Below are 15,000 nucleotides of genomic sequence, written 5' to 3'. Positions count from 1 at the left end.
AACATCTTTATTTAATATATAGGCTTTTATACCAGTACAACCCAGCCTTTTCATATTTAGGGAAGGTATCATTTTTAATTATAATCATTTTTTAAAAGAAGTACAGAGATCTATTTCTTCCAAGACGTCAGATATTTTTAAGGTAATAGATAATTTCCACTGTCAAGCTATAATCAGTCTTGCTGCAAATAACGTTTGTAAAATAAAAGTGTGACAATTTGGTTTATACTTGATTATCCCCAATCCAAGCAAAGCCAACAGAGGAGTTAATGTAACATTCAGTTTTAAAGAGTATGAAAGAAATTTCTGAACTGCCAGCCAATAATGATAAATTGATTTACAAGGCCAACACAAATGCATAAGAGTACCATTTTTGCCACACTGCCTCCAGCATAAAGGTGAACAGTTTGAATAGGCTTTAGCTAATTTCACAGGAGTAAGATGCCATCTATAGATTATCTTCAGGCTAAGTTCTATATGTTTAATGCTATGTGTAGATTTGTGTAATTTAGTCAAGGCCAAGAGCCACTGCTCATCAGAAAAAGCATGGTTCAGATGTCTTTCCCATTTTAGGATAGATTTATATTTTGAAAATTGATTTCAGTTATCCAGTCATGGATAAAGTGTTTTAATTCCTTTAGTTTTAGAAGAAGGATCTGCAAACCATCGTGCAAAGGAGGTAGTGCTTTTAATAGGTTCAACACAGCGGTAGTTAATACAGCTGCGTAGCTGAAGATATTTATAAAATTCTTTATATGAGATATTACAGTGTTCATGGAGATACTGAAAGGAATGAAAGCTGTTGCCGGAAAAAAGGCAGGCCAATGTATTAAGTCCATTTTGCTTTCATGTGCATATATTTAATTCTGGGATTAAATGCTGAAATATCATCCAAGTTGAATTTTGCCAAAGCAAATCTACCAAATCCAGATATCCATTATGTACTGCTCTATTTAAACCCGTTGTTTAGAATTTTCAAGAATTTTGTCATTTTTTTTAATTACCTGATGCTTCTTCTTTTAGATTTAAATACTAAACCAATACTTTGAGTTACTGTGGACCAAGACAAGTATATTTTAGTATTTTGAATACTTACTGTTTTATGTAAGTTTACAGAAATGTCTACTTTTCATTGAATGTGTTGTTTTAAACAGATTCTGTCAATGATGTGTGATACTCTGTTTCTTGTTACACATAATATACTGTAAACTGCATATATTTTTAATGTTGTTGTGAAATACTGTTTTCCTATAATGAGGACAATTGAGTAAGTCCAGAAAAAAAGGTACAAGTACAAAAAAAGTACAAGTAAAAAGTTTAAAACTTGGCTATACTCACTAAAATTGATACATTTATGACTTCCATGCCCAGAATGTAATGTACCAATAGCTGCTTCTTATGTTAGTAACATGGCAAAATTCAGAACAAAGCATGTTTCTTCCGCCAATGCTACTTACAGTTTTTTTTCTCTCCATATTAAGAATGCAAGCCAGGGCTGGATTGATGTGTATGAATATTTAGATCCAGGGCAGAAATATGTTGCACATAAACCACTTATCAACCAACAAAGATATTGTTGCTTACTCTGGACTTAGACTGATGAAAGATTCCATGACAGTGAAAAATAAAAAAGGTGAAAGACTTTAATATTTGAGACAAATGTTTCCATGAATAACTGATACCAAGGTTAAGGAAGACATTTTTTGGTTCACAAATCAAATGTGCCATCGACGACAAGCAGTTTGAAGATCTGCTAGTGGGGCCAGAAGGCATTCAAGGATGTGGTTTGTGAATTTTCTTTTCAACTACAAGTCACTAAACTATGCTTAGCTGTTTAACAACATGATTCAAGCATACAACACCATGATGTACAACATGTGCTAAGATTAATTTTCTGCATTCACATTTTAACATCTTCCCTGCTAATCTTAAATTACCTGAAGATGCATGCTGCCATGTTTTATAATCTATAGCAGAGCGTTTTTACCATTGCTCCTGCTGGCAGGAGATAAGAAGCTAAGGAATCCTAGCATTGGTGCTAAATAAAACTGGCATGATATCTGTTGAGTTTTTTAAATCTCTGCTGCTTTCACACCCCAAACTGCTACAGTAGATTTGCTTTAAATTTAGTTTTAAATTAAATAATTCAATAATTTTGTTTCCATCAATCTTACAAAGACCTTTATGCTACCTAGTCTAACTCATTTACACTAATAATTCCAGACTAAATGCACCTGCAAAACTAATATGCTAATTAAATCTATCATGCAAATTTTACAACTATGTGCAGGTCCTTTGAATTACTTACAAAACTGCCACCCCAATACATTTTTATAGCCATTTGCCCTATCACTACACATAAGAATGAATGACCTGCCACTAAAAGTCCATGCTGCCCTTCAAAATCAGCTGATGTTTGTTATGAGAAGAAAGACATATCTCAAAAAGATCTGATATTGTTGCAGTGTATTTGTGAAGACTGATGCACTGTGTTTTAAAATGATAAAAGCACAGCTAATCAATGCCATTTTTGCATATGTTTTAGGTTTTGACAGTACTTGTCTGATGTCACAAAACATAAAACTTGGGTGTTGAAGACAAAAAGATGCTTTAATAGGCACTACATAATTAACTGTGTTATGATTAATATCTTAATACTCCTGTCAAAATGTCTTGCTGTTACAAGGTATACCAAGTTCCCAAATGTGGTAATAACAGAGAAGAACTGTAATGAACATTAGTCACTATACTTTTTAAATATTACATTGGTGTCATTAGTAGTAATTTTGAATGATCTTTTCACTACATTAGGCTGCCGGGTGTCCCCACTCGTCTCCACACCCCCCCACCGACCCCCCGCACTTCCTGGTGTGGCGGAAGTGCTGCGGTCCAGGGCTCTCCAGGCATGGGGGTGCCCCCTGTCGGCAACCACGGGCCCCTACAGGGTTGAGCTTCCCAGCTCCGTACCCGTGGCCCCCAAAGGAACCAGGACAGTCGCCCCCTCGTGGTCTGGAGGAGGCACAAGCCCTCCTCCGGTCTTCCTGGGTGTCCTGGCTGGGTACCACCCCCAGCCAGATGCCACACTGTTAAAATCCAAATGAAACATTTTTCAGATTTTCAGGTGCAGAGAAACATTCCAAATCAAAGACAAACTAATCTTTCAATTCTTTGACTGGAAACTGATTGTCCATATGCTCACATGTCCACAAGATAAAAGTGATTACTGATTTTTTGGACACTGAAATTATGTGTTTCTTCCTGGATATGTGGTTTGTTTCAAAGATACTTTGACCCAAGTTTCTGATTTTTTCTTTGGCAAACTTAATATATATAGTTGTAACCTCACCGTAACAGGTTCAAAAAGGAAGACACGCAAGACAAAGAAGTGATTGCAAAACATTTTACTTGTAACTGTCTAAGAAGAATACATGACTATAAAACAAAAAAAAACAAGAACTATTTACAATTATCCACTGAACCATCCAGAAATCCCCACGTCCATTCCTCTGTCCCTCTGCTCAGGGAACCAACCCCTCTTTTCCTTTTACTGTCAATCACATCCCTGACGAGTATCTCAGGGGATCAGTGCGGCATCCGCAGTGATGCGGGCTCTGCATCGGTCTGTCATGGTGAAAAAGGAGCTGAGCCGCAAGGCGAAGCTCTCAATTTACCAGTCGATCTACGCTCCTACCCTCACCTATGGTCATGAGCTATGGGTAGTGACCAAAAGAACGAGATCGCGAATACAAACGGCTGAAATGAGTTTCCTCCGCAGGATGTCTGGGCTTTCCCTTAAAGATACGGTAAGAAGCTCAGTCATCCGGGAGGGGCTCAGAGTAGAGCCGCTGCTCCTCCGCATCGAGAGGAGTCAGACGAGGTGGCTCAGGCATCTGATCAGGATGCCTCCTGGATGCCTCCCTGGTGAGGTATACCGGGCACGTCCAACCGGGAGGAGGCCCCGGGGAAGACCCAGGACACGCTGGAGGGACTACGTCTCCCAGCTGGCCTGGGACTGCCTCGGGATTACCCCGGAAGAGCTAGAAGAAGTGGCCGGGGAGAGGGAAGTCTGGGCATCTCTGCTCAAGCTGCTGCCCCCGCGACCCGACCTCAGATAAGTGGAAGAGGATGGATGGATGGATGGATGGACATCCCTGACGGCAGGCCTCCACGTCACTCCCTGCACTCCCCGCTAGACTCAACAGTCCTTTTTCCTCTAGGCTTCACCCTCACCGGGATGCTACTTATATATACACACACATACTTACATACATACATACATACACACAAGCAAGGATTAAGAACCTCACAGACCCCTGTGCGACTAAGCTCATTAAAAAAAGAGTCGATTATACTTTTCACAATGAAATGCGCATGGACAACCAGTGGCAAAATGTTTTGCGGTATTTCCCACTCTTTTGTTTGGCACATGTAGACTCATACATTTCAAGTTCAAAGTTTATTGTCATGTTCACAGTAATGAAACATGTTTCCCTGTACAATGAAATTCTTTCTTTGCTGTCCACACAAAATGACAAAACCAACATATCAAGATAAACATAAATAATAAGCAGATAGATAATAAGTAACAGAGGCAGTATAAAGTATAAAAACAGAATAGAAATATAAAGTGTAATGTGCAGGTAAGTGTGTGATGGACAAGTCAAATACAGTTACAAATACAATTTCGACAATTACGGTCTCCCTTGGTCATTTTGGCATGCAGAGACTCAATCATTTCATCAAAATAAACACATAAATATGCACACAAACACACACACACGAAACCACTGCATACCACAGGTTTTGTGATCATGTCCACTCTGATCATCTTCAACTTAATTAACCACTAGTAGGATGTAGCAGACAGCTATGTGCACCCACTCACAGTACTACTTACGTATTTTCTACAATTGACACACACACAGATATTTTATAGACTACTCTGTGTTAAAAAATTCCAAATTTACCTCAGGGACATATAAAGTTTGTTCATTCGTTCTCTTTCTTTCTTTAAAGCCTTACTATTACGGTGGATTGCACATTAATTGTTACATAATAATTTTACAAAAATGTATTTCTCATAATGTAAAGCATAATTTTCAGACAAATATTGCAGTAATGATGTTCAGAAATAGTGTTTCAAACATAAGACAAATCTGATCCAATGTACTAGCTGTCAGAAAACTGTAAAATACAAATTAACACAGATTTACTTGAGAAAAAAATAGCAGTTTTACTAATTTATTTTTGTACTTACTGCAGTGCCATCAGACCATTCCCATGCACCCCCTGCATCAGGACTTCTTTTATTAAATCCAACCCAGAACCATCGTTCTTCACTGAAGAAGGAGAAAAAGGACTAATTAACTTTGTTATAATTAAACAGTATTATCAGGAAAGTGTAAATGAGACAGAAAGCACACTTAGAAAAGCACTGAAATAGTAGTGATTTAAGCAGAATTTGGAATTTTTTAAAGCTCTCTGTAACGGACTAGCAAGCTGACAGAAGAAAATGCAATTTTTAAATCCAAAGTTACTTGATTTTGACTTATTGTGAAAGGGAGCAGGCACACAAAAAGATCCTTGTACATTGAGACTATCTACTGTAATATGGCAAAAGAAGAATGATGACATCCATAATACCAATACCTAAAAGATACTCTTGGAAACATCTATTAACACTGCAAGAGGAGTTGTGAATCCTGGACTGGACTACTCAGACATCTATGTGAACCTAAAGATGAAGCCCCAAAAGACAATCTGATCAAAATTATTTAAACAAACAAACATTCCTATGTGTCAGAGCCAAACCATTAGATACAGAGTTTAAGGAGTAGAAAAAATCTCAGGGAAATGCCAATTGTTTCCTGTACAAACACAGTACATACTGCAAACACAGAGGACACTCTTAAACGAAGAATCCAATTTCATTTTTGAAGTTGAAAAAAAAAGGCACAAATGTACAAACTTGATTTAAAAAGACACACCTACACAAGTTACAGCCTTTGACAAGATGACAAGAGTAAAGAGCAAGAGCACTTAAAACAATTTTTAAAAACCTGCACAATGTGTTAAGTTGAACAAGGATTTAAATTATTGCCTATTTTGTTTTAAAGGATGCCCCCTATATTAAGGTTATAATCCAAAAATAAATCACTTTTGTTTCATTCTTCATACAGATGTCCTTATTATCCATCCATTTTCCAACCCGCTGAATCCGAAGACAGGGTCGCGGGGGTCTGCTGGAGCCAATCCCAGCCAACACAGGGCACAAGGCAGGGAACCAATCCTGGGCAGGGTGCCAACCCACCGCAGTGTCCTTATTATGCTAGTTTGAAAATTTCATTAGTTCTTGAAGATGCAACATTAGTCCTAAAGTGTGCAGCTGTAATTACCTTTCAAAAATATTCTTCAAAAACTCTGCCACAAATCTTTCCTCCTCATGATGACTGAAACTAACAAGGTTGGCTCCAAGAGCCTGACAAAAAAAATTGGCTTCATCCCATGATCTCTTCAAAAGTACTTTCTCACTGTGAAATACCTGGAAATTTTTGAAATAAATGAAAGTATAAAAATTACACCTAACCTTAAAAGTGATTCTTATTATCTAAAGAACAATGACTAAATTTAAAATAGAACAAGAAAAAAAATTTTTTAATCAAATTTAATGAATATCTTAAATTTGACTTGCACCAATTTGAAAATTCAGCACAGCAAGCCACCATTACAGAAATGCAGAATTAAATACAAACCATTTGAGGATGTGGACGTGCAAAATCTCATAACCAAAAAATACAAGCTCAATCCAGGACAATGCTTAGAATTATACTTTATCAACATAAACTGTGTAAAAAAAAAAAACAATAATTATTTTTATAAATTTAATTCCTTATTTTGTAAGGAATAAGTGTGTGGGCACAGTGACTCAGCAGAATAATATCACTGAACACTTTAACTTCAATATAATTTTGATTGACGGTCCTTCCCATAACCCAAAGACAAATTTTATATAGACTAGCAATTATAAATTAGGATTGTGAAGCTAAATGTTGGGATCTGCATCAATGTGGCCTGCAAAATAATGGTTTAGATTTCTAGGCTGGGTTTTAATTAGACATTACTCTTATTGTGGTAAGGATGAAAAAAATACTTTGATGAGATATTTTTGCTGGAAAATATACTCTCTTCTTTAATTAAACAGAAATAATGTGAATTTCCCATTGGGATTAATAAAGTATCTATCTATCTATCTATCTATCTATCTATCTATCTATCTATCTATCTATCTATCTATCTATCTATCTAATATTATTTCTAACTGAAATAGATTTCTAACTGCCTTTTTTTTCAGTGGTGGCAATCCCCAGACCCGTTGGTGGACACCGGCGGTGAGGGATGCTGTCAAGCTGAAGAAGGAGTCCTACCAGTCCCTTTTGTCCTCTGGGACTCTGGAGGCAGCTAATAGGTACCGGCAGGCCAAGCGGAATGTGGCTTCAGTGGTTGCGGAGGCAGAAACTCGGGCATGGGAGGAGTTTGGGGAGGCCATGGAGAACGACTTTCGGACGGCTTTGAGGAGATTCTGGTCCACCGTCCGGCGTCTCAGGAGGGGGAAGCAGTGCACTGTCAACACTGTATATGGTGGGGATGGTGCGCTGCTGACCTCGACTCGTGACGTTTTGGGTCGGGGGGGGGGGTGGGGGTAGTACCTCGAAGACCTCCTCAATCTCACTAACATGCCTTCCAATGAGGAAGCAGAGCCTGGGGACTCGGAGGTGGGCTCCCCCATCTCTGGGACTGAGGTCACCGAGGTGGTCAAAAAACTCCTTGGTGGCAGGGCCCCGGGGGTGGATGAGATATGCCCGGAGTTCCTCAAGGCTCTGGATGTTGTAGGGCTGTCTTGGTTGACACGTCTCTGCAACATCGCATGGACATCAGGGACAGTGCCTCTGGATTGGCAGACCGGGGTGGTGTTCTCCCTCTTTAAGAAGGGGGACCAGAGGGTGTGTTCCAACTACAGAGGGATCACACTCCTCAGCCTCCCTGGAAAAGTCTATTCGGGGGTTCTGGAGAGGAGGGTCCGTCAGATAGTTGAACCTCGGATTCAGGAGGAACAGTGTGGTTTTCGTCCTGGTCGCGGAACAGTGGACCAGCTCTACACCCTTAGCAGAGTCCTGGAGGGTGCATGGGAGTTCGCCCAACCAGTCCGGAAGTATGTGGTACCAGACCCCCTGATAAGGGCTGTTCGGTCCCTGTACAACCGGTGTCAGAGCTTGGTCCGCATTGCCGGCAGTAAGTCGAACCCGTTTTCAGTGAGAGTTGGACTCCGCCAGGGCTGCCCTTTGTCACCGATTCTGTTCATAACTTTTATGGACAGAATTTCTAGGCGCAGCCAGGGTGTTGAGGGGGTCCGGTTTGGTGGACTCAGGATTGGGTCACTGCTTTTTGCAGATGATGTTGTTCTGTTTGCTTCATCAGGCCGTGATCTTCAGCCTTCTCTGGATCGGTTCGCAGCTGAGTGTGAAGCAGCTGGGATGGGAATCAGCACCTCCAAATCCGAGACCATGGTCCTCAGCCGGAAAAGGGTGGAGTGCCCTCTCAGGGTTGGGAGTGAGATCCTGCCTCAAATGGAGGAGTTCAAGTATCTTGGGGTCTTCTTCACAAGTGTGGGAAGAATGGAGCGTGAGATCGACAGGCGGATCGGTGCGGCGTCCGCAGTGATGCGGGCTCTGCATCAGGCTGTCGTGGTGAAAAAGGAGCAGAGCTCTAAGGCAAAGCTCTCAATTTACCAGTCGATCTATGTTCCTACCCTCACCTATGGTCATGAGCTATGGGTAGTGACCGAAAGAACGAGATCGCAAATACAAACGGCTGAAATGAGTTTCCTCCGCAGGGTGTCTGGGCTCTCCCTTATAGATAGGGTGAGAAGTTCAGTCATCCGGGAGGGGCTCAGAGTAGAGCTCCTGCTCCTCCGCATCGATAGGAGTCAGATGAGGTGGCTCGGACATCTTATCAGGATGCCTCCTGGACGCCTCCCTGGTGAGGTATTCCGGGCACGTCCAACCGGGAGGAGGCCCCGGGGAAGACCCAGGACATGCTGGAGGGACTATGTCTCCCGGCTGGCCTGGGAACGTCTTGGGATTCTCCCAGGAGAGCTAGAAGAAGTGGCCGGAGAGAGGGAAGTCTGGGCATCTCTGCTCAAGCTGCTGCCCCCGCGGCCCAACCTCGGATAAGCGGAAGTGGATGGATGGATGGATGGATGGATGGATGGATGGAGATAAACTGCAATGAAAACTAAAAAATACAGTTTTAATATTCTCCCACCTCCTAAGGGAATCCCAAATAAAAAAAATATCAAATGGATTAGCATTCCATCTTAATTTAGATTAACACATTACAATTCTAATAAACTTAGCATTAAGTGACGTAATTCTGATGATTCTCAGGTAATATTAATAAGAAAATAAATTATATTTGTATTACCTTATAACAATAAAGTAATTCAGACTTCGACTCCCAAGTAATTGGGCAAGGTCCATATACATTAATGTTATCTGATAATTTAGATTCTTTCAAAGGGCCAATTGGCTTCTTACATATTGAAAAAGCTTTGAAAGATTTGCAGTCTTTAACTTCCCAGCGTCCAAGCAAGTTGCCACCAGCTATAGCCACACATCCACCAGCACTGGCTGTAATAAAAAATAAATGCATTCCATAATTACATATGATAGAGAAAAATAACTGTCATGTGAATTACTTAAATAACTGTTATTCTCATATTTGTGGTTCTCTCACCTTAAGTTCATATCTAGGTAAAAACGGTTAACTGAAAACAGTTCTTTTCTTATTTTTAAATAGTTAGGTTTGTATGAACAGGATGCCTACATTTGCTAAATCATAAATAATTAATATTATATAAAATAGTATGCTGTAACTGCCCACAAAATGAAGTCAAAGAAAGGGATTGTGGATCAAATGGTTAAGCACTCCTAAACACACACAAACCTCATGCTGAAAACATTAACCTGCAGTCTCATTTATCTGATTCAAAATAACTTTGTGGAGATTAACATAATTTATTGTCAAAAATAATATTGAGAAGCCTATTCAGATGCAGGAGTTAAGTGTCATGCCTCTACCCAGCATACATACACAGTAGGCTTTGTTTAATATTTGCATTAATTTGGACTTGAAGTGCGATAGTAAGGCCTCATGAACTGTAAAGCTTTTATCGAATTTATGCCCAGGTATCTGTAGTGTTTTTTACAGCCATTAATTTGTATGCATGAACAGACTGATTGTTTAGAATCAGTAGCAGAGGAGATAACCTGATAATGTACCGGGAACACAAAACTAATACAAGCCGAGTTATTAAAAAATAAATAAATACAGTTATATTAAAAAGGTGATGTTCAACTAGGCAACAAATTGGAAAAATGAAACTGGTCACCCAGCCAGAGGTGAAAGCCTGGACATGAGCATCTCACAGTCAACAAGCTAAACTCTCCAGTAATAGCCCCATGTATGAAGTTAAAAGTCTCACAAATACACATTAGAAATCAATGAAAATGAACAGAAACGGAGAATGAACAAAATAAATGGTTTACTGAAGTTTTTTTTACAAAAGAAGAACTAAAAGGAATGCCTTAGTCAAAAAAAACCTCATGGAAAGTACAGTCAGAAAAATACTAGGAGACTAGATGTATACAAAATAATATTACAAGCAATGGCAGCCAATTTCTACAAAAACTCTACCAATTTGATTGACCTTTCTAAAAAGACAAAAACAAAAAACATATTTCAGTTTATTAAGGCCTTTGATTAGGCACCACACCAAATACATTCTAAAAATTTAAGCCACTGGCATCAGCACTAATTTAGGACACAGGATTTCAGGCTACAGATGAGAAGAGAATGTTCTCAGTTGGGTGAGGTAATCAATGCAGTCATTCAGGAATCTGCACTATAAACATTAATGCTTGAAATACACAGTACAGTAGATTGAAAAGACTCATTCTGGTATAATGTGTAAAGTGACAGAATATACAGATAGTACCAAACTCTACCAAACAGGGATTGCAAATAATACTGCAGCAGCAGCAAAAACAATTCAAAGTAGCCCAGATGATATTTGAAACTGGGCAAATATATGTAAAATGCAGCTTATTGAAAGCAAGTGCAAACAGGTTAAAGGAATGTTACTTGTAAATACAAGATACGTGACACTGACCTTAGAACTAACCTTTCGAAAGTGTTTGGGGTGTTCACCGATACAACATGCTCATTACTGAAAAAATTTTGAAAATCAATTAAAAGGCAAATAAAATGCTAGGATATATTCTAAAAAGTGATTAATAAAAATCAAGAAACATGATCCACTGAGGTGATGGTACTTATCTGCTGCTACTATCTACAAAGGGGCTTGTCTTCAGAGTTCTTTGATTAGTGATTGTTTTCCTGGGTGTAAAACAAGTTCAGAACTCTTACGGTTTGTTTTTGAAAAAAAGATCCTAATGCAGTCATCCTTGTAGTTTGGCTTTACAGATGGTTATACTGTATGTAACCTGTTCTGGTGAACAGAAGCAATATAAACTCAGGTAGTAGAAAATATTTGTAGCTGATGAAAGGAGACTTAATCCAGTTATTGATAAGAGACAACAATCACTCTTCAGCTGTTGTTCACACCTGAACATATTATCATTCCTCAAGGCCAGTGTTTAAGACTCTGAAAAAAGCAGTTAAACTCAGATGCCACGTAACCGCTTTGGATGTTCTTGCACAGACTCCAAAACTCCAAAACAACACATATACAGAAACATGTCAAAAGTAATTGCTAAATAAACCAACTAAAAAATGAAAGTGTGTGTTATTCAAACGGTGACTGTATAAAAAAAATATTTCTGTGTGATAATTAACTCTCTTCTACCCTACCATTATCCCTGTCCTCTCTATAAATTCTGTCTTTTTTACAAGGACTCTGTCCCAACTAGCATTGTCCAGACTGACAAAGTCAAACAATTCTTTGCTGAGAGGAATTAGGATGATTGTTTAACTTAATGTGATCTGTTAACTTCCCATCCTCTGCCCTATTCCTGTCCTAGTGCAGGGCGATATGACCTCAAATAAATATTGCTATAATTTAACATATTTAAATCAATAAGGATAAATTAATAATACTTTAATAATGCTGGTTCAAAAATGCTACTTTTTAAACAGCATTTAGTTATCATGGCACCTACATATCTCAACTTGTGTATTAAATAATATGGTTAAAGGTTATGTTTTTAAATAAGCAAAACTATTACAGACACACACACCTCAATGTCAAAATTTGTGGAAAAACAAACAACAATAGTTATTTAACATCTAGGGAACATTAACATACTGCACACTGCACATATAACATTTTTAATAATTAACAGACTGAATATTCATTATTGTCAAACGTACAGCATACAGTGAAATTCTTACTTGTATGTGTAAATGGTAGGAAGTTTCCTTTTTTAAAATAAAGTTGAGATTTTTTTAATTCCGCTAAACTCTCCCAAGGGGTCTCTACAAAATATATCTTTCATCCTAACTTCCATGATAGGTGGGGGATCACTGTATACATTTTCAACAATAATATCCTAGAAATAATCTATATTTTGTGAAAAAAAGATCAGAGTAAAGTTTAACAGTAAAAGTCAAATTAAAGTTGCCCTGATTTACTATTAAAAAACAGAAAGTTAATGCGTTCCATTCCTTGTGAACTTTCGAAATGAAGTATGCAATGACATTTTTATGTTGTTCCTTCTGCGTGAATCATTTGCGTAGAGTGGTACTAGAGAATACTTGTTTTAAAGACTGATGATTTGGAAATTCATGTTGACCATGAGTGCATTTGTCAATTTCTTTCCTAGGGCTGTACATGTATCCTATGACTTGATTGTATTTTCAAGTGATGAAACATACTGCTAGTGTTTAGTCACAGCAATGTTTCTTCTTCAGAGTTTACATTTAAGTTTTAGTATCCTGTTTGCTGAATATCCCCATCTTATTTAGATACCAGCTGGTCCTCATTTGTATTCAACTCACCCCTGCCTTTTTACTTTCTCGTATACAAAGTATAGGGAAAGGATTGAATTCGTCCAAAGATTTTTTGTCGACATTTTGCTGAATCTAGATGTTTTAGACCCCCCTGACTTTCTCATTTACAAATATAGGGAAAGTATTGGAATCCTCCAAAAATTCCCTTTCAAGATTTTAATGAATCTCTACGTTTTAGACCTCCCTGAGTCCGAAAATACCATTTTTGGAATTATGTCTGTCTGTGTGTGTGTGTGCGCATATGTGTGTATGTAAACACAATAACTTGACTACGCTTCAGTTAGGTCAACCAAATTTTGCATACAAGTATTAGGTAAAAAATGTAGATTTCTATCAACTTTAGGGCTATTTCCGTTAATCGGAAGTGGTACTTTACCTTTTATTTATGCAGCTGTAGAGTCTGATTTATTCAACTTTACTTTTATAATAATTGTTCAATATATTATTAATTTGATTTGTTGTTGATGGCTCTTTAATGTACATAATATAAAAAAAAAATCATTGTCTTGCAGTTTACTCCTCAAATATCCATCCCCACATATGAGTATATGAGAAAGTCTAAGGGAGACCACTCTCGGTTTTTTTAAATGAAGAGTGAGGAACAGATGAGGCGGAAGTATGTGAATGGAAATTGTGAGTGGGACTGAATTCTGTAGTTTTTTTTTTTAAAGTGAGAGCTGCTGAAAGCACACAGTAAGATAAAGACCTTTTACCAAACATACCAACATAACAAAAATTAGATGGGCGTGAGCTTTTTACTGTTGGTATCGGTGCATTTTCAGTATGTCACCCAGGCCTACTCCTACCTTCTCTTTTCAGTGTCTCAACTACTTCCACTTTTCTAATTAAAAAGGACCTCACAAGCATGGTTTAGAAGTAAATGGCAGCCATAGGTTGTAAATTTCCTCATTCACTCCCTTCCTTATATGGGATCTATCTTACTATCCAACAAGCTAATAACTAACTCAGTTCCCATTTCCACTCCTCCATGTAATCTCCCTTGACTTATTTGTGCTCTTCATAAATATGTTAAGCTCTCTTCTGTCTTTTGGTTTCTTTCTCTCTTCCTTCAAGAAAATCTCATGTCACTCAACTTCTATGAAACCTTTGGAACCCTTGCCTCCTGCTTATCATTCATTCTTTGTTTTATGAATTTGTATTTTTTCTTTGACACATTCATCAATAAATACTACAGAATGGAGTGGATGATCTTTAATTAATATATCAATCCTGCTCTGAATGAACTCCTACCTATCAGACAGTATGTTAGGAGGGCTATCATTGAAAGGAGCTGTTACAACTGTATATAACTATCTACTGTAATGCCCCAATTCTGTGTGATATTGTTTTAGCTACTACATTCATTGAGACTATCCTTGCTTTATACCATTTGTCTGGTCACTCCTATGTTCATTATTAATTTTGAAATCTGTTTCTGACTTGTATATTTCTTTCAAAAACTCTGTTGTTGATTGTTGCCCATCTACAGGTGGCTGAAAGCCATGTCTAGTTCAAACTTTCTGTGCCTCAGTTGCTACAAATGAATGCAAATATTTTTCTGGACTACAGCTTCTTTTAGCATTTTGCAATGATCAGTTGCTTCAATAAAGAGGAGTTTCTCACATTATCAGAACAAGCCAAATCATGCAGGGCTGCCTTGCTATAGCTTACACCTGAATTTACACCTGTCTCTAACCTTGTGACTAGCTCAGCAACACCTGCCCTGTGTATTAACTGAAAAGGATGTATTGGAACAATTTATAGAAAAAAAATTGAATTTAACACTGTATGTTTTTATTCTAAAATAGTAAGAATACGAGCAGCTCACTTCTCAAAACAGACTCGTCCGGGATCGAACCCGTGAAGCTTTGATTACCAGTCAGCAGTTTTATCGTTGCGCCACCGAAGCTGTTG

General features: G+C 38.3%; 1 protein-coding gene across 1 annotated transcript in view; it reads right to left on the bottom strand.

Annotated features, from left to right (window-relative positions):
• Window positions 1-15,000, bottom strand: part of pla2r1 (phospholipase A2 receptor 1) — a 149,250-nt gene that overhangs the window by 75,279 nt on the left and 58,971 nt on the right. Inside the window, exons 12-14 of the mRNA XM_028806414.2 lie at window positions 9,481-9,686; window positions 6,396-6,541; window positions 5,258-5,339 (exon numbers count right to left, since the gene is read on the bottom strand). Coding sequence (XP_028662247.1) covers window positions 5,258-5,339; window positions 6,396-6,541; window positions 9,481-9,686 — 434 coding nt within the window. The remainder of the gene's footprint in view (window positions 1-5,257; window positions 5,340-6,395; window positions 6,542-9,480; window positions 9,687-15,000) is intronic.

This window comes from Erpetoichthys calabaricus, chromosome 8, assembly GCF_900747795.2.
Source record: "Erpetoichthys calabaricus chromosome 8, fErpCal1.3, whole genome shotgun sequence".
Taxonomy (NCBI): Eukaryota; Metazoa; Chordata; class Cladistia; order Polypteriformes; family Polypteridae; genus Erpetoichthys; species Erpetoichthys calabaricus.
The sequence above is the reverse complement of the archived record's forward strand: the minus strand, read 5'-3'. Positions and strand labels throughout refer to the sequence as shown.